The 26,670-nt window shown below is 39.9% G+C and overlaps 1 protein-coding gene across 2 annotated transcripts; it reads left to right on the top strand.

Annotated features, from left to right (window-relative positions):
- The first annotated feature begins 501 nt into the window (after positions 1-501).
- On the top strand, positions 502-25,696 carry LYRM7 (LYR motif containing 7). Of its 2 annotated transcripts, XM_073344879.2 has the most exons (6): positions 502-780; positions 4,602-4,674; positions 8,451-8,521; positions 11,147-11,228; positions 15,037-15,123; positions 25,325-25,696. In XM_073344879.2, exons 1-5 carry the CDS (start codon positions 709-711, stop codon positions 15,105-15,107), a joined length of 369 nt encoding a protein of 122 aa, XP_073200980.1. In that variant the 5' UTR covers positions 502-708; the 3' UTR covers positions 15,108-15,123; positions 25,325-25,696. The 2 variants fall into 2 exon arrangements, with proteins under 2 accessions (XP_073200980.1, XP_073200979.1); XM_073344878.2 differs by lacking the exon at positions 25,325-25,696 and having other exon boundaries at positions 504-780; positions 15,037-16,377.
- Positions 25,697-26,670: the final 974 nt, after the last annotated feature.

Consider the following 26,670-nt stretch of genomic DNA (forward strand, 5'->3'; position numbering starts at 1 on the left):
ATTAAAGGTGCAGTTTAATTTATGCACAAGCAGCCTGCAGTAGCACATAGAGCCACATTGCAATGTGTGGTGCTTTTCTTAAAGCCCAAACTCCGGGAGGCACGTTGTTATGGGAGAGATGTCGCTTTCTAACCCTCGTGCTTCCAGAGGGCGGCCTCAAGCCGGCCACACCCAACAACAGCCACCAGGTTTAAATCTCATGTTTTTTAGCCAATCTCGTGGCTGCTGGGCCCCGCCTGCTGCCGTTGGGAGGCTTGGGGCGGGCAGTACGGAGCTGGGCAGACAGGGCACCCCTGACAGCGCTGCGGGGTCCTAGACTCTGCCTTGTGCCTGTTGCCTGGACGGGGAGCCCAGCAGCAGCACCGCCTGCGTAGGGCCACAGAGTAGAACACGGGGAATTTATTAGCCAATCACGTTTCTTTCTCCTTATGCCAGCCTAGCTACGCCCTCTGGCCCCTCACCAGCTCACGGCTCCGGGGCACAGCTCTGTCCGGAACCAGTGTTCAGGGGACACGGCTCTAGCGGGCACAAACGCCCGCTGCACCCGGAAGTAGCCTCGCCGCCGCCGCCACCAGTGGAGCGCAAGGAAACGTTCGGCGCAGGTACGTCCAGTAACGTTCTCTCCGCCACGCCGCTCCCTAGCAGCGGCAGAGGAGGCGGTGCTGAGACGCTACAGGGGCTGGAATGTGACCTGCCGATTTGCTCCTCATGAGCGAGTCGGGAGGGTGTGGGCGTGGTTCCGCTAGGCCTGCGACTGCGGCGATGGGGAGTCGGGCGGAGGTGAGTGAGCGCGCATGCGCGATGCCCCGCTTGCTGAGCATGAACAACATGACAGTGACAGGCTGCGTAGGGCAGGGTCCGGCGGCTCCGGGCCGTGGTATGTCCCTCCCCACAAGGCCCATGACAAGGGCAAGGCCCATGATCTCCCCTCGCCCGCCGTACCTGCGGCCTCCAGCGCACTGCGATGATAGGGGAGCTTGGCCCGGTGCTGTAACAGGCTTAGGCCCAGCTTGGGGCAGATGGCGGAGTCCTGAGCTTGATTTCTCAAGCCTGCCCTCAGAAATCACCGATTCCCCATGCTGGAGTAGTTGTGGGGGCTGCACCGGTGCTGCTTATCCTGTGCCTGTAAGCCTGAGGCCTTGTCTACACTACAGCTTCAGTCAACATAACTTATGTCACTCTGAGGTGTAAATCCCTCCCCTTCCCAGTCACGTAATTTACATCGACTTACTGCAGTGTCGACACTGCACTATGTCAGCGGGAGATGCTTTCCCCGCAAGGTAGCTTCTGCCTCTCCTTGAGGTGGACTAATTACGTCGACGAGAGAGCTCTCACCTATTTTTTCTTGTTCTGTGTGTGTGTGTGTGTGTATATATATATATATATATATATATATATATATATCTTCCTACTGTATTTTCCAGTGCATGCATCCGATGAAGTGGGTTTTAGCCCACGAAAGCTTATGCTCAAATAAATTTGTTAGTCTCTAAGGTGCCACAAGTACTCCTTTTCTTTTTGTTAATATTGTACTGTACATAAGAACAGCCATACTGGGTCAGACTAAAGGTCCATCTATCCCAGTATCCTGTCTTCCGACAGTGGCCAATGCGAGGTACCCCAGAGGGAATGAACAGAACAGGTAATTATCAGGTGATCCATCCCATGTCACCCATTCCCAGCTTCTGACAAACAGAGTCTAGGGACACCATCCCTGCCCATCCTCACTAATATCTAGGGGTGTAGGGTTTTTTGAGGGTTGGTTTTTTTGATTGTTTGGTTTTTTGGAACCCTATTATAGTCTTGGCCTTCACAATGTCCTCTGGCAAAGAGTTCCACAGGTGACTGTGCGTTGTGTGAAAAAAATACTTCCATTTGTTTGTTTTAAACCTGCTGCTGTTTAATTTCATGTGATGACCCTTAGTTCTTGTGTTATGAGAAGGTGTAAATAATACTTCTTTATTTGCTTTCTCCACACCAGTCATGATTTTATAGACCTCTGTCATATCCCCCGTTAGTCGACACTTTTCCAAGCTGAAAAGTCCCAGGCTTATTAATCTCTCCTCATATGGCCGCCGTTCCGTACTCTTAATAATTTTTGTTGCCCTTTTCTGAACCTTTTCCAATATCCAATATATCTTTTCTGAGATGGGATGACCAGATCTATGCTCAGTATTCAAGATGTGAACATACCATGGATTTATATAAAGGCAATATGATATTTTCTGTCTTATTATCTATCCCTTTATGAATGATTCCCAACATTCTGTTCCCTTTTTTGACTTCGGCTGCACATTGTGTGGATGTTTTCAGAGAATTATCCACAATGATTTCTAAGATATTTCTTGAGTGGTAACAACTAATTTAGACCCCATCACTTTATATGTATAGTTGGAATTAGGTTTTCCAATGTGCATTACTTTGCGTTTATCAACTGTAGATCAGTATGCTAAAGATACTAGGGTGCAGGCATTAATGCTTGCATTTAGATATAATACTTGCAAATCTGCATCTCCGAAGAAGTTGTTCATCTTAGGAATTTGAGGACAAGAAAAGCTTTCACCGTTTCTGTTGGTTAGAAGTAACCAATAACTTCTGTAAAACATTTCCCAATCACATAAGTTCTCCTTAACATTTAAAGAATAAGGATTTTAGAGAGTTTATAAAAGAAATCAGTTTAAATAAGAATATTTTTAGAATTCTTTGTGTGGGTGTAAAATTAAGGGGCTTCCCACCCCACCCCCGAGAGGTGGGATGAAGAGACCCACTTGTATTACTTAGTTTACAGCTCTGATAATACATTCTAAGCACCACCTCCCTTTGGAGTATCCTGACTAAAGCCTTCACTTTTTGACACAAACAGGTCTCTTTCTAAAACATAAATATCATACAATGTTTGTTTTCTTGAGATAAAAATCATGTCTATACCAAACTGGTATCTTTTACAGGGTGGAAGTCCCCTGTTCTTTGACAATCCCCTTGTTGGTTGTTCACCCTTTTGACCAAATGACTCATAGATTTATAACCTACCATTTGTAGTACACTTACATTTTGAGGTTAAACACTTCTAATAAATATTCTATACAAAGCACAACTCAGTAACTAACACATTTATACTATAATTTGAAAGATGTCTATATAAGAAAATATGGAATGTTAAAACTAACTAGATGCTCTAAAGATGCATTCCAGAGTCTGTGTAAATATATTTGAAGGTAATAAATATGGCTTTATGGCTAAGGAGGTATCCTCCTCTGACACTTCTGGTGCTTGTCCTTGGTTGACAGAGAGCAGAGATTTCCTAGGAATTTCCTTAATTAGCATGAACATTTCAACCAAAACCATAAGCATATGAATTACTCTATTCTATAAACATATGATGTTTATAAGTATCTACTAAAATTCAGTAAAAGCATAGGCATGCTTATAATAACCTTTAATAATAATAATTTTAATAACTTTTTGTATCTGTATTTGCATCATATAATTCAGTCTTTTTGAGTGAATTCTCCTGACCAAAGACATGTCAATACCTACTGATCTTGTATGGGTTTTGCTGTACATTTTTTTTTTTTATGTTTACACTAAGTGGTTCTATTGAAAATGTAATGTTTGGACATAAGCTTTCCAAGCTGGTGTTTGAGGTCATCTTATTCATTCAGTTTTGTGACACTCTCCTGTAACTGAGTTGATTCTGTCAGTATTTCAGAACTATTGAACTATAGTCTGTCAGAACTGTAGTCTCTGCTGGTCCAGGTTTTTGGTAGTGTAGTATCTAATATTGAATAGTAAAACAAATCTCTGATGTTACCCATGATTGCCACTTAATTGGGTGGCTTTTACTGTACAGTTGTAAGCCCATATCCTGTAAACTTTTACTTTACAGGCATGCGTGCCTTTGTGCTGGTCTGTTTGCAGGAGTAGGGCCATAGAGGTCAAAATGGCCACTTGAAATAGTACCAGAACTTCTTTTGTGTCTTCAGTTACAGATGAACGTCAGAGTTACGTACCCTCAGGAATGGAGGTTGTTCGTGATGCTGAACAAAATGTTATGGTTGTTTTCAAAAATTTACAACAGAACATTGACTTAACACAGCTTTGAAACTTTTCTATGCAGGAGGAAAATGCTGCTTTTAAACATCTTAATTTAAATGAAACAAGCACAGAAACAGTTTCCTTACCTTGTCAAATCTTTTTTTTTAAACTTTCCCTTTATTTTTTTTAGTTGTTTATATTTAACACAGTACTGTACTGTATTTGCCTGTGTGTGTGTGTGTGTCTGCTGATGCCTGATTGCTTACTTCCGGTTTCAAATGAGGTGTATGGTTGACCGCTCAGTTTGTAGCTCTGAGGTTCTGCTGTATTTTAGATATCCAGAATTGTCATCTCTTCTGTGTTCTATATCTCTGTTTTATCTTAAAAAAAAGTCTGATCAAGAATTGAGATTACATTTCTGACAGAATGAGTCGTCTCCAGCTGCTGTGGAGGAAACAATAGAATGCAAACAAAATACCTTTTTAATTGCAAAAATATTAATTTTATTTAAAAAATCCTATTAACAAACAAAACACATTTATTGTTGACTTGTATTTTGTTAATAGGTTTTGAAGCTTTTCAGAGCATTGCACAGAACACGGCAACAGGTTTTTAAAAATGATGCCAGAGCCTTAGAAGGTAAGAATTTTTGTCTTCCTAATGGATCCTCTGCATCTCTACAAAAGCTCTAAGGACCTTCCTCCCTTCTGCATGCCCCTGTCATGAAGGTCTCTTAGAGCAGTGGTTCTCAAAGCCGGTCCGCCGCTTGTTCAGGGAAAGCCCCTGGCGGGCCAGACAGGTTTGTTTACCTGCCGCATCCGCAGGTTCGGCCAATCGCGGCTTCCACTGGCTGCGGTTCACCACTCCAGGCCAATGGGGGCTGCGGGAAGGGCGTCCAGCACATCCCTTGGCCCGCACCACTTCCCGCAGCCCCCATTGGCCTGGAGCGGCGAACCGCGGCCCGTGGGAGCCGCGATCGGCCGAACCTGCGGCTGCGGCAGGTAAACAAACCGGTCCGGCCCGCCAGGGGCTTTCTCTGAAAAAGTGGCGGACCGGCTTTGAGAACCACTGTCTTAATGCAACTATCATCCCTCTGTCTGAGGGGACTTGAACTAGATGGAACCTGCTGTTGTTTAATCAGCTTACGGGGTTCAGTCAAACAGGGCAAAGCATTCTTTCTTCTTTTGTGAGTGAAGTTTGCATGTATGCTCTGCTGGTCCAGGGAGCAAACGGATGGAACAATGAGGAGTCCTTGTGGCACCTTAGAGACTAACAAATTTATTTGGGCATAAGCTTTTGTGGGCTATAAAGCCACTTCATCAGATGCATGGAGTGAAAAATACAGTAGACAGGTATAAATATACAGCACATGAAAAAATGAGAGTTGCCTTACCAAGTTGGGGGTTAGTGCTAACGAGGCCAATTCAGTCAGGGTGGATGTGGCCCATTCCCAAAAGTTGACAAGAAGGTGTGAATATCAACAGAGGGAAAATTACTTTTGTAGTGACCCAGTCACTCCCAGTCTTTAGTCAGGCCTAATTTGAAAAAACTTCAAAAACAGGCTTCAGCGAGAAACTGAAGAACTAGAATTAATTTGCAGCCTTGACACCATCAAATTAAGCTTGAATAAAGACTGGGAGTGGCCGGGTCACTACAAAAAGTAATTTTCCCTCTGATACTCATACCTTCCCCACAGATGGAAGAGGTCATCAACTTGAGTCACAAGTGTGATAGAACAGATCACTACTACTGTGTTGTTCGGTTACCTAAGCAAAAACAAAGAAAAAAACCTCATCCATTTAAATACTTCAGTTTGTCAGTGTTTTTGAGTTACTAGAATAAGAGGATGCATCATGATCACTTTTTTGATTAGAGCTGTGCAGAGAAACGTAATTTTGTTTCACGGAGGATTTTAATATTTTGAAATTTGGTTTTGTTCCAGTTGGGAACACAGACCAAAATATTTCCAAATTCTTCACAAGAGGGAGTGGGGCAGACTGCCCCAGAGCAGTAGACCCTGGAAGCCTCCAACTTGGGGGCACTCTACTTGGCAGGCTGCTACAGAACCAGAAGCCCTGAGGTTCCCAACTCCCAGGCATGCCTCACAAAACTTTATTGAGCGCTCTCTGTTCTAATACTAAGAAGAAATGGTCCTGGTCCTGACTGTACCTGGTTACAGGTATTTTTAACAAGTTTGTAATATAGTGGAGGATGATTTGTTTTTGAAGCAGATCAGTTCTCACTGCAAAGGTGTTGTTGAAAAGCCTTGGGGGAAAATTAGTATTCTTTTTCTGTTTTCTATTTCTATTTTTTGGAGAGATTTGAAGGAAAAAGGGGTGACTTAGAAAGGCATCTCTTCTGTACTAAGTGTAAGCACTGGCATAGAAGAAGGTGCCAGGTGGAAAGAGAGAGAAGACTACAAAAGCAATGGTTGGGGTGGAAAGAGCCAGGGAGCAGAAGGGAATGACAGAGGGGAAGAGCCAGTGGTGTAATTATACAGGGCTTTGAAAGTGAGTTTTAGAAGCTATACCTTAAGGGCTGATCTACACAGCTTTTTGTACTGCTATAACTATATGAGTTAAAAAAGTGATATAGCTCCCTAGCATGGACACAGACAGATATTAATTTCCTTATATGAGCGTAGTTTAAGCTTGCTTGGTCTTGTGCAGTGTTCTAAAAAGCTTAAGCTATACCAGTCACACTCAGGGTCATGCTTTACCTTTACTACTTAGAAGATTTTTTAGTAACCCAGAATAGTTATATTAGCACAGTAACTGTGTGTAGACCAGCCCTATGTGGAAGAAAAGTAACAGAGATTGAAGGTACATGGGAGATTAGCATGGTTAGAACAGTGTAAGAAAGGAACAAACTTTTTAACAGCAGCCTTTTGGAGAGAGTGGAAGGTGGCAAGATGAGCTGTATGGAGCCAAGCAAGGAGGAGATTTTTTTTATAGTTCCCTTAATACGTTTTTTTTAAATGTGTTAAGGAAAAAGGTCAGCACTATAATCAGCCTCCTTCCCTTGCATATGTTGTTTCAGAGAATTGTTCAAATATGAAGCATCCTCCGTCTAAAATTAGTGGGCTAAGAATGTCATCCTGTCATTGAGCAAATTGTGTGGTTGTGGATCCTGTAGTGCTTCAAAATGCTTTTCAGTTATATTGAGCTAAAGAAATATCAGTCCCAGTAGCTCAGTAGTTCATCTCTTCAGAAAGTAATTTTTTTCATTTGTTCACTGGAGTGTATATTAATAAGCAGAGAAACAATGTCAATTTGTAATAGTCTCATTTCATCTCATGATTTTCATAGATTATTTCCCAGCACAGAGATGAGAGGGACACATCACTTACTGTTAGGGAGTTGACAGTCTATTTTAAACAAAATACCCTGGGCTCTGATTTCAATCTCTTATAAGCCCTGTGAAAGGCAAATAAATTTGTTTAGTGCATAGCAGTCCACTGGGCAACCAAATGCAACTTTTCATACTCTGCAAATAAATTTAGTTAACTGTTAAAGAACTTCATAAAGCTTGGAAGGCCAATTTCGTCCCTTTTTTGTACATTTATTTGTACATTTTTTGTACATTTGTTTTTTCCCTTAAAACAAATGGTTGAATATTTTTCTGTTAATGGCAGCAATCTGTCACTCACATGAGCAGGTCTGGAATAGAGGAACAAGGCAGGGAGGGAAATAATGATTAAAGTGTATTTGCCTCAAATTGTTGTGATTTTCCCCTTCACCCATTTCAGAGAAATAAGGGGGAATCTCTCCCTTATCCATGCTGCCCCTTACTCACATCTTCTTCCCAAAGATTAAATTACATCTCTGGCTAGAATCAAGCTAATAAATAATTTTGTAAACTGTAATATTATGAAAAAATGTTAAGTAGAACAGAACCATGGTTTTAAAATTGTAGTCTTGTTAAATCTCAGCCTTATCAGAGCATGTCCTAGGCTACCAAACACCCAACTTGTTCATCTTTGTGTATGGTTGCTCTTAAAATGAGTAACACAACTCCATCATACAGTGAACATGCATATTTGAACTGAGCAGATACAAATACTAGTGATATATAGTAGTATTTTGAGCTTCTTTTTTTAATAACATATCTTATTACAACACATTTCTGGTGTGATTGGTGTGGGAATAAAACATGCTATCACTCAAGTTCCACAGAGATCTTGAAGTACAAGGCTGTGGTCTGAGTGAAACATGAAGTGGATAGGTAGTAAAAGGACCATAGCTGTAGAGCAGCATCAACAAACAAGGGGCAAATTTGTCTACTGAAGATGGGTTTTAGCTGCTAAGGAATGTGGGTTTTGAGCCAATGACAAAGAACTGATAATAAAGTGAGGAAATTTAAAAAAAAACAAAAAAAAACAACCGAAACAACTTTATTTTACTTGCCCCCTTTAGCTGCAAGACAAAAGATAAATGAAGAATTCAGAAACCATCAAGATGAGACCTCTTCTGAGAGAATAGCAGAGGTATTTTCATTGTGATGCTGTTCTCCATTTTATACTATTAAGTCTAATAATACTTTACATTCACATAGCAGCATCTTTTATCAGAGGATCTCAGAATACTTTGCAAACATTAATTGAGCAGCGCAACCAGAGCTTTGTGAATTTCAAAATGTTAATTTCATGAAACTTTGTGTACAAACTTATTTTCTATTTTGTGTCCTGCTTTCACCCTCAGTTTATGTAAAAATTACAGGTGTCACTTTTCACATTAAAAACTGCAAGAGAAACAGTTTTCCATGTTTACAATTCAAAGCCATTTTTGTTCTGCCTGTTTTCAAGTTCATAACAAAATTAGAATTGTTTTTCCAAATTGTCCATTTAGTGCAAATATTTTGCTTGTTTCTCCTTATGCAGTCAAGCTAAGTATTAGACTGATTATCAGAGTAGATGATCATAATGGGCCCTCTGGCCTTAAAATCTATGAATGACTCGCTTATACTCACTTTACAGATGGGTGAAATGGGGCACAAAGGTTAAGTGACTTGCCCAGTGTCACACAGTGAGGCTACATCTATGCTATGAGCTAGAGGTATGATTCTCAGCTCGTGTACATGTACTTATGCTAGTTCACATCAAAGTAGAATGAGTATGTGTATGCAAGATGGGAATCACACCCCCTAGCTCATTAGTGTAGATGTAGTCTGTTATTGGCAAAGCTGGCAATAGAGCCTAGTAGTTCTGACTCATATCATATCACAAACTCCTTTCCTCCCAAATAATGAAGTGCTTGTGATTGAGTTGTTAATACAGATGCATTAATTATCTCACCTTTCTTTATCTCTCTGGTAAATTAAGGGACTACAGTGTAGAAAATCCTTTTAGCTCACTATATAATTCAGACTCTTCCAGCTGTTTGCAAAGTCTTTTTAATTAGCAGTAAGATTATGAATTTTCTTGGGCCTGCAATTATTAACACTGAAACAATGTGAACTGGAGGTTTTATTTTACCATACATGCTGAAGAAGTGAATTAATTGTTGTCACTCTTCTAATTCAGCATATTTTCCAATTCATTGAATTCTCTCTTTAGAAATCCTCTTGTAGACATATGTATGCTACTCCTCCTGAGTCCACGAGGGGAGGACTTAGAAGAAACCACATCTATATGTCAGCATATATTGTAGAAAAAAACAAACTAAGACAATCAGTTCAGTACTTTGCATCCTAGCACCCACATATCACTGACGTTAACGCTTCTGAACATTCGTTCAAGACTCTCTGTAACGTGTCTGATTGTTGCTCAGCAACAGCAGCAATATTTCTGTGCGTGTGTCCTAGGCATCAAGTTCTGTCTTCTATTTTTTAATTTAATGATATGACACTGTTTTAACTGATGTACAGATAAGATGCCAGGTGAAATTTCCAAAGCTACATTAGTACGGAGTGGTGATCTACAAAGTGCACATGTTTAATATTGACTCTTCTTTTGATGCTAGTTAATTGGCCTATTCATTGAGTGAAACATCAGTGGATAAAATTCTTGGTCTCCAGCAAGGCCATGATGGTATCCATGGTGGGGGAAAAAAACACAACCTGTCACGTTTAATAATTTATTGTGCATTTATATGCTGAAGTGCCATTAATGCAGAAGAATTGGACCAAAGAGTGCTTTACAGACACAATCAAAACTGTTCGGCTCCAAGCACTTCTGTACTTCTGAAAATCAGGCCTCCTATTCAGGTATCCATGTATAGACTTCGGTGCCTAATTTCAGGCATCCATTTTTCAAAATCTTGACTATATTTATTTGTTGTTTCATCCACTGCCAGAGTAGATTATAGCACGTTTTCCAGCCCATGACATTAAACAGCTTTTTAGGACAAGAAGTGAAGAATAACTACCTGAGAAATTTTGCAATGTAAGAAACTCTGTTCCCCCTAGGCTTCTCACTTGTGCAGCTGTATACATTGCAGGAAGGTGCTGCATACAGATAAGTACTAGCCAATTAACAAGTACTGTCTTTGGCAAGGGGCATGCACATGGAGACCTCTGTCATGCTTCCTCTCCGATAGGAAAAGGATTACAGTGTTGTAACCACACACTCCTAATACTGCTGATCTCTAGGGAGAGGGGGACTGCCCCTTCCCCAGCCACTCCTGCTGCTTTTGGTCTCCTTCCTGTGGCACCACTGACTCCTCTTCTCAGATTGGGGAGGAAAAGAAGGGAGAGAAGTCCAAAACTTACCAGAACTGTAAAGAACCTGACTGCTTGATGACAGTTCTTGCAAGCTGTTCCTCCTGGAGTTCAGGATAATTGGACACAAATTAAAATATAATTTCTCTGGTAATCCACCTACCTAAATATCCTCCTACAGTTTCAATTAAATACAGTATTTTCTATTGCTGTGTGTGTTATCAAACAGTAGACTTTTTCCATCCCAGGCAACCATACACCAGAGTGAGTGATGTATCGATTCATAAGCACTTTGGGATCCTCCAGGATAAAAAGCACTATGTAAATACAAGATGTCCTATTATTCGGACGATAAATCAAATGTCGTCAGTATTTTTATATACTTACCAAACATGGCAAATGTCTACAAGAGTAATTTTGCACTGTTTTAATTGCTCTGTTTTTTCTTTACTAGCTTATGAAAATAGGTTCAGATGTTGAAGTTCTACTCAGAACATCTGTTATACAGGGACTTCACACAGGTTCTGACACTCTGAGTAAGTAGAGCTGCCCAGCATCTCCTTTTTTTTTTCTTTTTTAATGGTATTTAGAACTGTGCTGAACGTCAGTGACAAAACCTGAAACTGAGGGTGTGTTTTTCCTTTTGTTTTCGTGTTGTATATTATTTATCCCAAACTTGGGCCAGGATCATTTAGATTTGAAAGGCTAGGCTGAATTATGGTGTCTGGTGGAAGATTTGTGATGCTTGCTTGATTGGTTTTGACCCAGCGCCAGTCAAAACTTTGCAGTATTGGGTTAATTCAAATCTGAAATTGTCAAACTCAAAAAGTGAACCAGTATAAACCCCGAAAAAGTCTTGTACAGGCCCTCAAGTTTCCCATAGTCCTACATGTGATTGATGTACCCTCTAAGCATACATGTTCATGTGCCAGAAGTGCCAGAGAGCTCAGTCTGTGACACGCTTCAGGAGAGCCTTCACCCTCTTCCTTCTTTCATCTCCTGTTGCGGAGAAGCCTGTGCCAGCTCTGAGCTTGCTGGGACTCCTTCTGTCATTATCACCATAAAAATTGCCCATTTCCCCCCTCTTTCTGCATCTGCTGGAGAAATGGGCATTGTTGTAGGCACCTGCTCTTGCTTTGTGTTGCCACCACTGTGGGGAAAATAGATACAGTCTCAAGCAGCTCCTCTCCATCTCCTACATTTGGGGAAATTAAATTCTATCCCAGATGGGCCATCCCTCTGCTAAGGTGAGAGAATGAAGAAAAGGAAATAATGTATGAGGACTGAGTGTGGGTCAATGAAGAGTGAACAAGGATGAGAGGGAGAAGGAATGGGATTGGTAGAGGCTGGCCTTTAGCTCTAGGAGTCATTTATCTCCCATGTAGGAAAACTAAATTAGAGTCAACATCATGAAGTTCTGTATCCTGAAACTTTAATTGATATGAGTGCCTTTTATGTATTTAACTTTCTTTGTCTATTTTCAATAAAACTTAAACCCATGCATTGTGGATCAGTTTCACATATCCATGTATGTCAGAAGTGTGTTCTAGATCTGACTCAGGTTACAGGGAAAGTCTAAGTGCTCCCTGTATCATTTTTATGTCTCTTCTTTTGTGTAATAAACATTGACAAACTCATTTAAGCAAGGTGTCGTCCTTTCTGTCAACTTCCTTAATGCGTAATGGTACATAAAACATTAAGGATGTCTCTTTGGAATTTCTAACTTGTTAGTGTTTCCTCTCTGTCAGTCTTGAATGAGTTCAAGCTTTCCCTCTTCAGCATGTAGCATGATGGGGCCTCTAAGCACCACCTTAATGAAAATTTTTACTTTTTCTTCATATTTGTCTAACTGGCCAGCTGAAGTCAGCCTGAGTATTTAAAAAAAAAAAAAGTGTGAAAATTATGCATTAAGTGTGTGATTTGGACTGTATGTCAGATTGAGAAGGCTTTGGATCCCTGTACCCAAATATGAAGTTGTGGTCTATGGTTTGAAATCCCCTTTTTGCAAGAACAATAAAGAAATTGGGCATGTCTATCTCTTTATTCTTCTGCTGTTTATTTTTAGGTTCTCCTAAGTAAAAGAACGGAATTGTTATAAAGGAGATGGATCAAAGGGGTCATTCTAGAGGTTCAGAATGTAATGAATAGTAATAAAGGTAAATAGGGTACTCCTGTTTACACGTTCACATTATAAAGGAAAAAGGAGACATTCCAGGATGTTAGAAAGACAGTAATTTAAAACTGATAAAAGGAAAGGCATCTCTGTTTTACACAATACATCATTAAGTTGTGGAACTTATTGACACAAAATACCTTTGAGGCCAAGAGCTTGGAGTTCAAAAAAGAAAGTAGATGTTCAGCTGCATAATGAAAGAATTAATGGTTACATTAGATGGGATAAAAGCAAAGCATTTTTTAGAAAGCATACACAAACCCTTATGCTTCATGGTAATAGGCCAATTACTAAGTGCCAGAGGCTAAGAAGAGTCTTTCTCTGTGAACAGGGTATTCCATAACTATCCAGTAGTTGGTTTGTTGCACCTTTCTCGGAAGCGTCTGGTACTGATCACTATCATCCAGCATGCTGAACTAGATGGACCTACAGTTCTGTGGCATTGACTACATTCCTGATCTCATCGGTTGTTCTTGGAATACCATTAAAGAGTTTATGAAACTGTGATCAGAATATTATGCTGTCGTGCAGAGAGGGATATTAAGATGCACTTCATTGGGAAGGATTACATTTTCATAGAAACTAATGTCCTATATTGTTCTCTAAAAATATCCTAGGTGTACTCTTTTTTTATTTCTGCCAGCACTGGACAGTCATGTGTGAAAAAAGTTTTAAAAATGCTAACAAAAAGAGATTTGCAGCTAAGAGCTTGTGTTAGTCACATTATTCAGAATCTCACCAAACAGATTTTTTGAGACATTGCTGTGCAGCCTGTCAAGTCAAATTATCCACTGTTGTACAAGAGAGTTGGCGCTAGTCAACTTATTTTTATTTTGCAGAGCAAACTGATACAAGCAGAGCTTTTCTCACCCTAATTTACCCAATATGCAATGCATCCTGATGGTTTTGACTTTGGGTTTGCTATAGTGATGGGTGAGATGTGTGCCAAACTTTATTTTTCAGTGAGAGGTTAGGAGTCTTTTTTTATTTGTCCAAGTATCAGAGGGGTAGCTGGGTTAGTCTGTATCCACAAAAACAATGAGGAGTCCGGTGACACCTTAAAGACTAACAGATTTATTTGGGCATAAGCTTTCATGGGTAAAAAACCCCACTTCTTCAGATGCATCAAATAAATCTGTTAGTCTTTAAGGTGCCACCGGACTCATCGTTGTTTTTATTTGTCCGTTCTTCCTCCTCTCTTCTGTTTGATACTTGTATTTCTCTCTCATGCACACAGTCTTGTCCCTAAAACATAGAGGAAAAAAATACATGTGAACACTGGGGCACAAATGTTTCTTTCATAGGTAAAACACAAACAAAATATTATTCAATCCATTTAAAAATGTGTTAAATACTGTTTTAGTACCATGGCCAGAAAATGAAAAAGAAATGCAGCTTCAAGGGAAGCAATTTCCTTGCTTTTTCTATAATATATGGAAAAACAGCATACTTTGGATGAGATGTGACTGATTACACACATGGAATGGAATTTGGAGTGTTTTAGAAGTTTACTGTACCTTTGTTTAGTACTTGCCTGACTAGTCAAAGTACAGGATTGTGTTTGCGACCATGGTGCCTCAGCTTGTAAGTGGTGCCAGTTGTACAAATCTGACAGCCCTCAGGTGCAAACTCCCAAGTGGATATCCAAGGAGCCAGATGGTCAAAACTTTATTAGAGCCAAGGGCAGTTAGCACAGTGCACAGCCAAGAAAAATCCAACACACTGTTCTTTTCTCCTGCAATAAATGTCACCTGATGCTTGATTTTTCTGCTGTTCTTAAAAGAACAGGTACAGCATTGATAAATGTTACAGATTGTAAAGGAGGTGTCTGTATATTTTAAAGTATGTTTTAAATACATTAGAATCAGGATTGCCAGAAACGTTGTAATTTGCTATCCTGTTTTGCTAATATGTCTTCACAAGAGAAATGGCTAAATGTAGCAATGATAGACAGTTAAAATATTTTCAAGGATGTTTTTAACAGCAAATTAGGTGGAGGAGGTGGAAGAGATTTCTGATGAACAGAAGGTAAAATGTTAGTACATTTTTGTTGGCTTAGGAAATTACAATAGTGCTTATTCATTGCTTGTAAAAATATTAAAGGCCATGTATATTTTTGTAGATCGTTATGATAAAATATTATTCTTACTGATTTTGTTTGTTTGTTACAGTGCTTATACCCAGGAAAGATCTGCTACTAGACAATGTTCCTTACTGTGATACACCAACACGAAAGCTTTGAAACTTCAAGGACTAAAGTACATCTTTTCTTTTTTCTTTTTTCTCAAAACAAAATTAATTTCCTGGCACAAAATCCCTGAAAACAAGTAGCTGAAATCTCTTGTTCAGACTAAACTTAGAAAATATTGAATCCTTTTGGCAGGAAACAAAGATTAACTCAGTCCACTGATTTGTACTCTGAACTGGGAAGGTGAATTTGAGAAAATCAAGATTGATGTTCTGTGTTTCAGAAGGACCCTTCTCTTCATTTGGAAGGATTACATTTCCAAAGAAACTAAAGTCCCATATTGTTTTCTAAAAATATTCTAGGTGTACTCTTTTTATCTCTGCCAGCAGTGGGTATTGTCAAGTCTGAAAAAAAGACTCCAGAGAAAATGTTTAATTGTGTTTCGGAGGTTTTGCAAAGTTAAATAATAATAATAATAATTACAAATAGAAGTAGAGTGTTTAGTCCTGAAAATATTTATTTATAAATTCAAATATATTGACAAACTAATACAAAATAATGGTGAAAAAACATACTATACTGTCTAGTTATCTTTTTAAGTATAAATTGCACCACAGATCTGTTTTCTGAAATTGTCATTAGCTGTACGATAGTGCACTGGTAGCATATGAGAGGGTTCTTAAAGGCATATCTAAATAAATTATCAGCCTTCACAGATAGCATGAGTCTGTGTTTATATTTTTAATGTGCAAGGGTGACACAAGACTGTATTGGGTTTGGCTATTTGGATCACACTGGAGCAAGGAAACTTAGTCAGCCTAACAAATTGTGCTATGTTAAGTAGACCATAATGCTAAAGAACTTGCATGTTATGACCATAGATTGATTTACTGAGGCATTTATCAAAAATAGAGGCTGGTTACATTCAAAGTGGTGATCAGTAATAACATGGCTGTGTGTGCATCTTATTGCCGGAACCAATCATTTTAGTTTAAAAAAATATTTATTTGGAATAACCTGATATAAGTACTGTCAGTGAGGGAGATGCAACCAACCAGTATTTGATAGATACATTTTGATAGAGAGAAATGAGTGGGGGGGGAGGGGGAAATCTAGTTAGATTATTCAAATGAATGTAGTAGCAAAACTAACTACATAAAATGTAAAATGTTCACTCTGACTCACAAAATTGCCTTATCCTGTCATTCTTCAAATTAGAAAGTAGTTATACATTAACAATCTATTTTATTATACTTTTTTGTAAATTAAAATTCAATCTGAAATTCTTTAATAAGCAAGGTTTCAGAGTAGCAGCCGTGTTAGTCTGTATCCGCAAAAAGAACAGAAGTACTTGTGGCACCTTAGAGACTAACAAATTTATTACAGCATAAGCTTTTGTGGGCTACAACCCACTTCATCGGATGCATAGAATGGAACATATAGTAAGAAAAGATACAGATATAGATAGATATACATACAGGAAAGATGGAAGTTGCCATACAAACTGTAATTAATTAGCCTCTTACAGTTTGTATGGCAACTTCCACCTTATCTGTATGTATATATATGTGTGTGTGTGTGTGTATATATATATATATATATATACATATATATAACTTCTTACTATATGTTTCATTCTATGCATCTGATGAAGTGAGCTGTAGCCAACGAAAGCTTACGCTCTAATAAATTTGTTAGTCTCTAAAGTGCCACAAGTACTCCTGTTCTTTTTAATAAGCAAGTGTCAAGCAACCTGATTTCCTGACATTTATCTTATTTAAAGTAATTTTTATTCAACCTACGTCACCTTATTTCATTTTTTAAAAAAGAGCCATCTAGTTCTTGCTGTTTCACTAGCTACTGTGGGCCAGTTGACTTCACTTTGACTTGGAGCAGGCCCTACTGAAAGTATATATCGAAGTTTGTATATATAAAAAACATACTGATATCAACAGTAGATGGCAGTCTTCCATTTATATTAAGGAAGCTGTACACAGTACAAGTAAAAATAGTTTTTGTGAGACGATATCACTCTAAACTTGTGCTTATTCTGCCATTATGCACATGTCTGTTTGTTTAGTCCTTGATAGGCAATATATGGAATAGTATTGAATAGAAATCAACCCATACTTAAACTGATCAGTATGCTGTCAATGTGTCATTATTATTGAAGTGTGCACTCCCTTTGAAAGGAAACATACACCTTAATGGGTCCTCTAATGCAGTGAGTCCCTACACTGTTGAGTAAAGATGGTTCCAGATTGTGTCCCTCAGATCCACACCTAAAAAGGTCCCTCTGCATGGATCTCCTGCTTGCAGTGCACAAAAGTGGCAATTTCCCTTGACGCTGCAGATAACTGTCTGTGTAGTATCTATGGCTGCTGAAAGGACAGAAGGGAGATACATTGTTTTCCCGCCATGCTTGTGAAGAATATCTGGAAAACCCTAAATATGTATGAAATTTTCTGTGGTCCTCTTCTGTGCAGTGCACTCTCACCCCAGGAGTGAAAAGGCCTGGGGCAGCTGCTGGTAAAGGAAGATCTGGTATGTGGTTCCAGTGGAGCTGGAAGGCAAGTCAACACTAATGAGGAGGTACAGGACCACCTCATGGGTGGCCCAAACCCTCTGTTTGTTCTTTGGTTTGGGTGGATGAATAACTTTCCCTCAGCCTTGTGAAACAGTTGGGGAAAATTCAGTGGGACAGATTAGCTGATTTTAGGGGACTAACACAGGGAGAACCTAACCAATAATCAAATATCATGGAACTGCAGATTCAGCATCTTGCATCATATTCCAGACATGGCTATCATCCTGCATGGAATTCCATGGGCACTCTTTGTACCTCAGTTTCCTTGTATATTGTAATATATATAAAAACTCTAGAGCTGTTTTTCCCTGAATAATATATATAGCTGAAACCCTCAGAGTTTTGCCCTTGGTTTAATGGACATAGGATTGTAAGAAGAATTGCATCAGTGCAGTCTGCTTATGGTTCTACGGCATTAACATTATATGCTCCTTGCTGTCATCATATATTCCTGGGCATTGGACCCACACTGGAGTTTCAAATGCGAGGAGGAAAGAAATCAGTCTTGACATAGAGTGCTGTTAATGCAGAACATTGCCAAACCCAACTGGTTGCTCTTGAGTCTTAAATGAAAATTGAAACCCAGAACTGGTTTTGAATTAGTAGGTGACTCTCAAAAGGTCTGTGAGCAGAGCCAGCCCTAGACCAAATGATGCCCCAGGCGAGGAGCATTGTCGGTACCCTCCGCACCATTTGTTAAACTTTTTAATACCTTATTTTTTATTGCATTTGTAGGCCATTTCACAACTTTGGTGAATGATTTCCATATGTGATTTATCCCTGTCACACTAGTATCTGTAAATCTCTATTTATTCATGCCTATGTAAGCAAATTAAAAAAAAAATAGTTTCCTCTTAACTTATAGAACGTAAGAACAGCCACACTGGGTCAGACCAAAGGTCCATCTAACCCAGTATCCTGTCTTCCAACAGTGGCCAGTGCCAATTCCAAGAGGGAATGAACAGAACAGGGAATCATCAAGCGATTCATCCCCTGCCCATTCCCAGCTTCTGGCAAACAGAGGCTAGGGACACCATCCATGCCCATCCAGGCTAATAGCCACTGATGGATTTATCCTCCATGAATTTACCTAGTTTTTGTTTTTTTGTTTTTTTGAACCCTGTGATAGTCTTTTTAATTTTAAGACTACTTTTTAACTTTAAGAAAACTTTTTAATTTTATGAATAACTGAAATGTACTAACATCAAGAAATGGAACTGTGCACCAACATTGGGTGGACCAATATTAAATAGTGTTACAGTAGGTGACAGCCTTAGAATATTAACCCTAGGTCTTTAGTTCTAAAGGTCGCTTTTCTCACCTTTGCCCTTACGAACTGAAGCCCAGCGTCAGAAAGAGCCAAAGACTGGCCAATGGCATTTTCAAGTGATAAAATAACAAGTGATGTCAGACTCTCGTCAGCCATCGTCGATCAAAGACATGGTTAATGAGCCTGAACTTGAAAAAGCTGCACTTACCACTTTTGACTATGACTGGCGGCGTGAGCAGAATCCTCAAAGCAATCCACACATTAGGAGAAGCATCCGTCAGCTCTGCATCATGAGTAAATTGGAGAACTTGGAATGGTGAGTGCTTCCCGTGTGGAAAAATGTGACTGATGTCCAATTCAACATAAAAACCCTGTATCACTGATGTCCAAACATTCCCCAGGTGGCAACGTTCACTGAAGGTCTGTACAATTGTTCACAAGTGTTTTCCTGTCCACTGGCAGCTTACTAAGGTCATACAAACTCCCCAGGTCTTTTTGTGGTGCTTTGTTTGTCTGAATCGTTCTTCAATGGACACTCGAGCAGTGTTAATGAGCAAGCAGAAAAATTCTCTTTTGAATTTTTCTTCCAAGCTTTCCATCACCTCATCTTTGCCCTTATAACCAAACTGTCTCGTCTTCCGCTGAATACGAGTTTCCTTGAAGACCGACTCAACTCCTAAGTTTTCTGCCATTTCTTAGGCAGCAGCGATGACATCTTCAAATCCGACAGCAAAGTCTATGTTCCGCAGTCTTACAAAACCATCAAACATTACATGTTAAGCATGGCAAAAGAAGTGATAGTATTAAGATAGGGTTTTGATAGATATGTCTGATGTCTTATTAAATATGTCCTTTATTAGTAGCTACTTACACTCTTCAAGTCTTAAAACACAAGTACTTTTTCACAGTTACACAAAGTAAGGTTCACAGTATTGCAGCTGGGCTCTCACTTAACTTCACTTTGTTCTTATATCTCACTGACTGACTGGCAATACCCTGCCCTTATATAACTGCAAGCTGACAACATTCTAGGAGGTTCAAGGAAAATCCAGTTCTCAGAAAGTCTGGAAGGTTCCACGAGATTCTACAAAGATCCGAAACATTCTAAGAGGTTAGTGAAAAATGAATCCACATACGGAATACTTGAAACTAGGGCTGTTGATTAATCTGCTCTGAAACTGTGAGATGCGCTGAACCTCCTCCAAGGTGCTGAGTGCCATGGGGCAGTGATCTCCAGCCGGTGTAAATTTTCATAGCTCCATTGACTTCAGTCTCATTATAGGCTTGAGCCTTATCATCTGTTATGCCCTCAAAGCATTGGACTAGGCTCAGTGCTACAAACCTTCACTGCAATTGTGTGTATTGTAGTGGAACTGTAAATAAGGCAATTCAGCTTCTAGTACTGGCAGTTCCTTACACTTCCTTTACAAAAGGGGAAAAAATACTGACAATTGAAAACTAAAAATAAAGGCTGACCAACTATTACAGGAAGAGCTGAGTCCTAGTACTTCCCTGTCTGAGATAAAACTTTCCAAAATATTTGCAATAGAAAATACAATTTATCCTAAAACTTCCAATTCAGTTTGCTGTGAAATACCTTGATCATTACTGTTAAATAACTGGTCACAAATATAATTAAAGTCAAAGTACCATGCAATGATAAGGTTGGTATTTTACAGACATGAAGGTCAGGAAATTCACAGTCCTGGTTACTCTAGCAGTCAAACTTTGCCCTGTTTTAGGTGTGTGGTATGTGGTGTCAGCTTTAATGCTAAATTCTGTGTGTACAATGTGCTGGGGAGACCGTAATTGTGTAACTCCTGAATTTTTCAGATTTCATATGTCAGACTATTCACACACACACACACACACACACACACAAAGTTTTCCTGGGTTTTTGTTTTGTTTTTTTTTTTTAGGGAAAAAAGGGGGAAGAAATAATTTTGTCTAAATGGGTTGCTTCTTCCATCTGCAAATTTTCCATTTAGTCAGCATTGTTCATGTTCCAGTGTGTGGCTGAGAAAGAAGTAAAACAGTATCCGCTTTTCAACACTGCTTTTCTCATAAAGTATATACCTCTGCTTTGTCTCTCCCTTCACTGAGGGTCCAGTCCTGGACTCAGGCCACAGCTCAAGTAAACAGCCTGTGCAGTGGAGAGCTATGTAGACCTTAGGGAGAGAGAGAATCCTCCCTCATAGGCTGCAGTGGGTGGCAGGGCTGCTCTGTGGCACTGCTACTGCAGACTTAATAGTCCCATAACTGCTGCCCCTTCCTCACCTCTTCTGAGGGGAGGGGTCAGTGGAGGTGGGTGGAAATTGATCTGCCTGCCCCAGGACGCCCTTTAGAGAAACTTGGGGTGTGGCCTCCCTTCCGGGGCTTCAGTACGTTGCCTTCATGCTTTCCATGCAGCAGAATTGCACTGGTGGAGAAGAGCGGGCTCTGACCTGGGTAGTACTTCTTTACAGATTGTGGCTGAAGAAGGGACAATCATCCAAAGATCAGTGCACAATTTCCTTCCTATTCTCAGCATATATTTAAGATCAGTTTTGTTCTCTTGTTCAAAACAGCTCTCTTGTGAGTGTGTAGATCTTTATCCATCTGGTCACACATTTTCTATTCTGATAGACTGTTGCACTGTGCTTCAAAATTATCACTGACAAAGACAGATACAGCCTGAAATCAATTCTTGGTGAAGGGTCTTAAGCCAAAAGCTATATGGCAGATAGTTGAACCAGGGTCTATGAAGTACAGTGCATTCAGGGAGAAGAAGGGAAGAACTTGCTCTGTCTACATGCCTATCTATGTCACTACACAATATAGCCTTTAGACAGTAACTTCCATTTGACATGGTGACTTCAAAGGCTGTGTGTACATTAGGTCCTCCAGCAGTTTGACCAAAATGTCACACTAAAACAGTAGGGAAGATATCTCTTGTATGAGAGCATAGTCAGAGATGAAAAAGAGAGAATATTTACCCAGCTGGAAGTGGTCCCTGAAGGAGTTTCCCTGTATGGGCAAGAATGTGCCTGATTTTTGGTCACTGCTATTTGATTATGCAAGTGGGTTCCTCCTTAAGAAATATTCCCTGAATGTAGACCGTGATCTTGGAAATTCGAACAGACAAGTGGTTTCTGACCGAAATCAGTGGAGTATAAGCCTGTGGGAGGCTCCTGTCAGACAAATAATGAATATGAACCAGTCATGTCAGTGCTCTGAAAAACAGAAATGGCTTTTGACCAAAGAAAACAGAGACGTGAAACAAAAACAAAATGCAAAACAAATGAGAACATGAATGAGGATGAGGACATCAAAATTCACAGAAGGAAGATTACAGAAAGCAAGCTGGAGAGAGATGGAGAGGAAAAAAAATTACTGTGTTCCAAATGGTTCTTCAAACACTATTTTAACTATTAATCATATAAAAGTTACTTAAACTAATGGCTACAATCTGTAATGTAACTAAAAGTTTAAGGTGTACTGAGTATCTGTGGAGCAAGGGGATACAAAAGATAAAAGTGAAGAGAGAGAACGGGTAGTTATGGCTATGGCCTGCCTTTGGCCGCAATTCTGTTGCACTGAATATATTCAGCATTACGAAGAGAAAGGATGGTCAGGGTATTAGCTTAGAATTTTGGAGAACTGGGTTCAATTCCCTGTTCTGCCCCAGGAACTCTCTGTGACCTTGGGCTAGTCACTTTGGGCTAAATCCATAAAAGGGATTTAAACTTATCATTGCAACACCTAACTTTTTGGCACCTTGCTATCCATTGGAGTCCACAGCCTTTGGCCAGGAGCTTAGGCTCCCTATATGATGCATAGGAAGAGTTAGGTGCCTAAGAAGGGGATTCACAAAAGCCAGCATGCTGAGCCAGGAGTTGCCTAAGCTAGCTACCAAGGAGGGAATTAGGTGTCTCATGGAAGGCACCTCCCTCCACTTGAGATTCTCTGCCAAGATCCCTCTCCTGAAGTTAAGTACCTAAGGCAGGTCAGCCCTTTCTCATGTAGAATGGGAGAGGAAGATATGGTAGTTGAATCCAGGTTTCCTATCTCCCATGAGTGCCCTAACCACTGGGATATGGACTGTTTTGGGGCAGACTTTCTCAGTCTCTTCTGTTGAAAATGTTCCACTGTGTATAAAATAATTAAATAGTCCAAATAGGGTCAGATTGGCTCTATAGCCCAGGGGTTAGACACCCTCCGAGGAAGTGAGAGAATCAGGTTTCAATCCCTGCAGAACTGTAAAGTGCAGAATATGCAGAGTCCATTTGCTGGATGAGTGATTGCTAAATAACTCAGGCTACCTGAGTGTCTGCCTACCCACCTGTTGGCTGACAACAACTGGAAATACAAAATTGGTTCCAGCACACAGGTCTCGTGAAAGAAAAGGAAGTCAAATACATAAACAGTATTTTCACATAAGATGACAGTCACACAGGGCCCCCTGGCTCACAAGGCTCTAATCTCATTCAGCTGGTAGGCAGACCTTCTGTATGCAAGGTTATTATGACTAAGGACAGTTTTTTCCACAGGAACAAGTGCATCTTTCTTCTCTGTTGTGTTTGTGTTGTGTTTGTCACTTCCTTCTAACTGGTGGCACAACATTTTCTCCCAGCACCTCCCTCCAGGAGTATGATTCTGCTTCTCCAATACAGGCTGCAACAATTTTCCTTCCTTTTTTCTATTCTGCTGCCTTCAATATGTAGGTGATATTCCTCTGAAGTTCTGTTGCATCCAACCTGGCTAGTGCAGTTGATCTTTTCCCAGGGTTTGGCTGCGGTTGGAGATTGGATCAGAGCTAGCATGCTGAGACTGAGGTAACGTTGGTTTCTCAAGGGAAAACAACCAGAGGACGTAGCAACAGTTACAGTAGCTCTCTCAGAGGGAATTTGCTTGCCTTTTGTTTCTCAGTTTAGAGATCGCAAAGAATCTTCAGATGATCTGCCCTTATTATTGGAGTGAAATACTGCAGTTGTAGTCCACAAAAGAGAAGTCCAAAAGAGAAACAAATGGTATTAAAGCATCAGCTCCTCAAAGCATGTGCCTTTCCCAAGCACAATTAGCCTGAAGGTCTGCACATCATCTAAAATTGAATATGAAGATAAGGTTCCCATCTTCCTAGGAGGAACAGATTTTTCAGATATGCTCTCAGCAATAAACAGGAAATGTACCACAAAATTAGGAGGAGGGCAGAGAATCATTCCAAAAAGAGTGTGAAAAGTTTTATTCTCTCTTTTGCTGTAGTACTAGTCTCATGGACTCAAAGAAATTAGAAGTGTAAAAGGTTTTATCTAATCCTCCTTCCTGCCGGTAAAGGACTATTCATTGCAGTCCATTTTCTGATGCTTTATGAGGTCTAGCTTTAAATATCGCAAGTGGCCACCTCCATTTTTCAGGGGAATGGGGGAATATTCCACAGTCTAAAAGAACTCTCTGAGCAGGCTCCCATTCACTTCAGTTGGATGTGAATCAGGCCCCAGGTGTTTTTCTTGACATTCAGCCTATATATATTCCTGGTTTAAAATTCATCTTATCGGTCCCAGTTAGATCTTCTTGAACCATCCTAATATTCCCTTTCATCCTTTGGGTTTACACCCTCTGAATGTTGGTAGACATATTGAGCTATTTCATGGAGCAGTGCTAGTCTACTGCAGCTGTGTTTGCTTAGGGTGGCAATTGGATATTTGAATGGCTTAGCCACTTGGTTAAGCTTAGTTTATTCTCCACTTCACATTTCAACCAGTATCATTTAAAAAAAAATTTTTTGTTATTTATTTTAAGATTTCAATTGGTTGCTTGCACCTTTGTTTTTTAGCTATTAGGGAAGTCCCATCATAAACTAGTTCTCTAAGCAATTGGTAAAATAACAAAGAGGTTTTCCTGATGATTTATTACTGATAAAATTTTCACCACAGAGTCAAAATGCTCCCACAAAGTTTGAATTTTTATGAATCACCAGAAATCTCTTTTATTTTTCTGAAATGGGCCAAATGTTACTAGTGATTTGATGGGATTTTTCCTGTTTTATTCCAGTGGCAATTTATTTTTCTGCAATCCTTTCTTCCTTGACATATAATAAAGGAGGTTGTGTGGTTAGAACAAAGTATTGAGACACACTCTGATTTACTGTATATTCGCAGCTCTCATTTATTGTATATTTGAACCATTGATTCACTGTATGACCTTGGACAGATGTCTCAATCAAGCCAAGTAGAAAAATGGATTTAAAAAATTAAACTCTCTGAAAACCAGATGCTGCATCTGAACTGAGCTTTATTGAATACTTATAACACCAATGCCCTGTGCATTTAGTATTCCCTTGTCTTTTTTTTTTACGCCCTTGTTTCATATGTTTATTACCAAACTAATGTTATTACATATATATGTGTAATTTTTCTCTACTTGAAATATTTGCAGCTTCAGAATGGTAAAGAAATAATTACAAATGATAATGAAGGGAGCACCACTGCACACCCTTGGGTGGACTCTGAAGCTACAATGCTATTCTAGGGGAGGTGGAAGAGTGGCAAACTGCTGTGGTCCGTGCTGTGTGATTCAGCTTCTGATGTACATTCTGCATATGTGATCCCTCTGAAAAAAAATAGGTACAATATCCTTTTGAACCCAGGTTTATTACTCTTGTAATCAGTAAATCCCTGATCCTACAAAGACTTACATATGTGCTTGACTTTACACACTATGAAGTGGACTGAGTTCAATGGAATAACTCACAAGGAGTAAAGTTAAACATGCAGGAGTCTTTGCAGGACTGGACCCAAGAAAGTTGAACTTATTTAAGAACAAGAAGGAAGCACAGACACACTCAACATACTTGACTTTGTTTCTAGAAAGTGAACCAGGTCAGATGAAGAGCAAAGCAAATCAGAGTCGAAAGGGGCGGAAGCACCTTGTAGAAGTGAGGATCCTGCAGCAGCCTCACCACACAGCCATGCAGTCAGAGCTCTGTAGGTCTGGGTGGTGTAGGACTGGGGATCAGTTGCTCCCTGTAGCCTACTTCCTGGGGAATCCAAGGTTTTTTCACTCCATGCCAAATTTATTCGGATTAGGAGTGTGAGTTTGGGGATGGGGGGGAGGCGTTGCAGAATGACTCCTAACTACCCGTGAAAAAGTACTGGGAGCAGATTCTCCACATAAATGTTTTTTGAATATAGGATGAGAATTTGTGTTCTCGGTGCAGGAGTTAAAGTAAGGAGATGTGGGTGGAGCACAGCAGCAACCTCCGCTCTTCCTACGCGAGGGGGCAGTGCTTCCTGTAGCTCTCCCCTCTGAACATGCACTGGCAACTCTGCAGTGCAAATCTTGTGGAGTTTCTTAAGTGCCCTTTCCTCCTCCCAGGGGTTTTACTTGGGCTTAGGATAGTGGTGTTAGTCCCCCATTACACTGTCCTATTTCAGTTTCTCCTGCCTTTTAATTATTGTAAAGTATTCAACTATGGAAATATTTTTATTGGAAAGTATTCATAACAATATACATCCTACACTGAGCACGTATATCTACAATGTAACTCAAAGTTGTGGTAGCTCAGTCCCCCACACCCAGCTGGAACTGGGTTTCTTCCAGAGGGTCTTTCAGGTTCTGGGCCTGAGTGCCTGTTTCTTATTGGCCCACAGCAAACTTTAAGTTGGATCTAGGAAACATAGAAAGTAATGCAGAAAAGTGTCCTTTATTGTGGTGCTTTGTTTTTCTTTCTGTTTTCCTTCTGTCCTGGTGCAGAAAAATGTTCTTTATTGTGGTGCTTTGTT

Source organism: Lepidochelys kempii, chromosome 5, assembly GCF_965140285.1.
Source record: "Lepidochelys kempii isolate rLepKem1 chromosome 5, rLepKem1.hap1, whole genome shotgun sequence".
Classification (NCBI taxonomy): Eukaryota; Metazoa; Chordata; order Testudines; family Cheloniidae; genus Lepidochelys; species Lepidochelys kempii.

Excerpts from the sequence above, each read along its gene's own strand:
- LYRM7 (XM_073344879.2), top strand. The coding sequence starts at position 709 with ATGAGCGAGTCGGGAGGGTGTGGGCGTGGTTCCGCTAGGCCTGCGACT. Across the intron at positions 781-4,601 it reads CGATGGGGAGTCGGGCGGAG|GTTTTGAAGCTTTTCAGAGC; the intron begins GTGAGTGAGCGC and ends TTTTGTTAATAG. Across the intron at positions 4,675-8,450 it reads TGATGCCAGAGCCTTAGAAG|CTGCAAGACAAAAGATAAAT; the intron begins GTAAGAATTTTT and ends TGCCCCCTTTAG.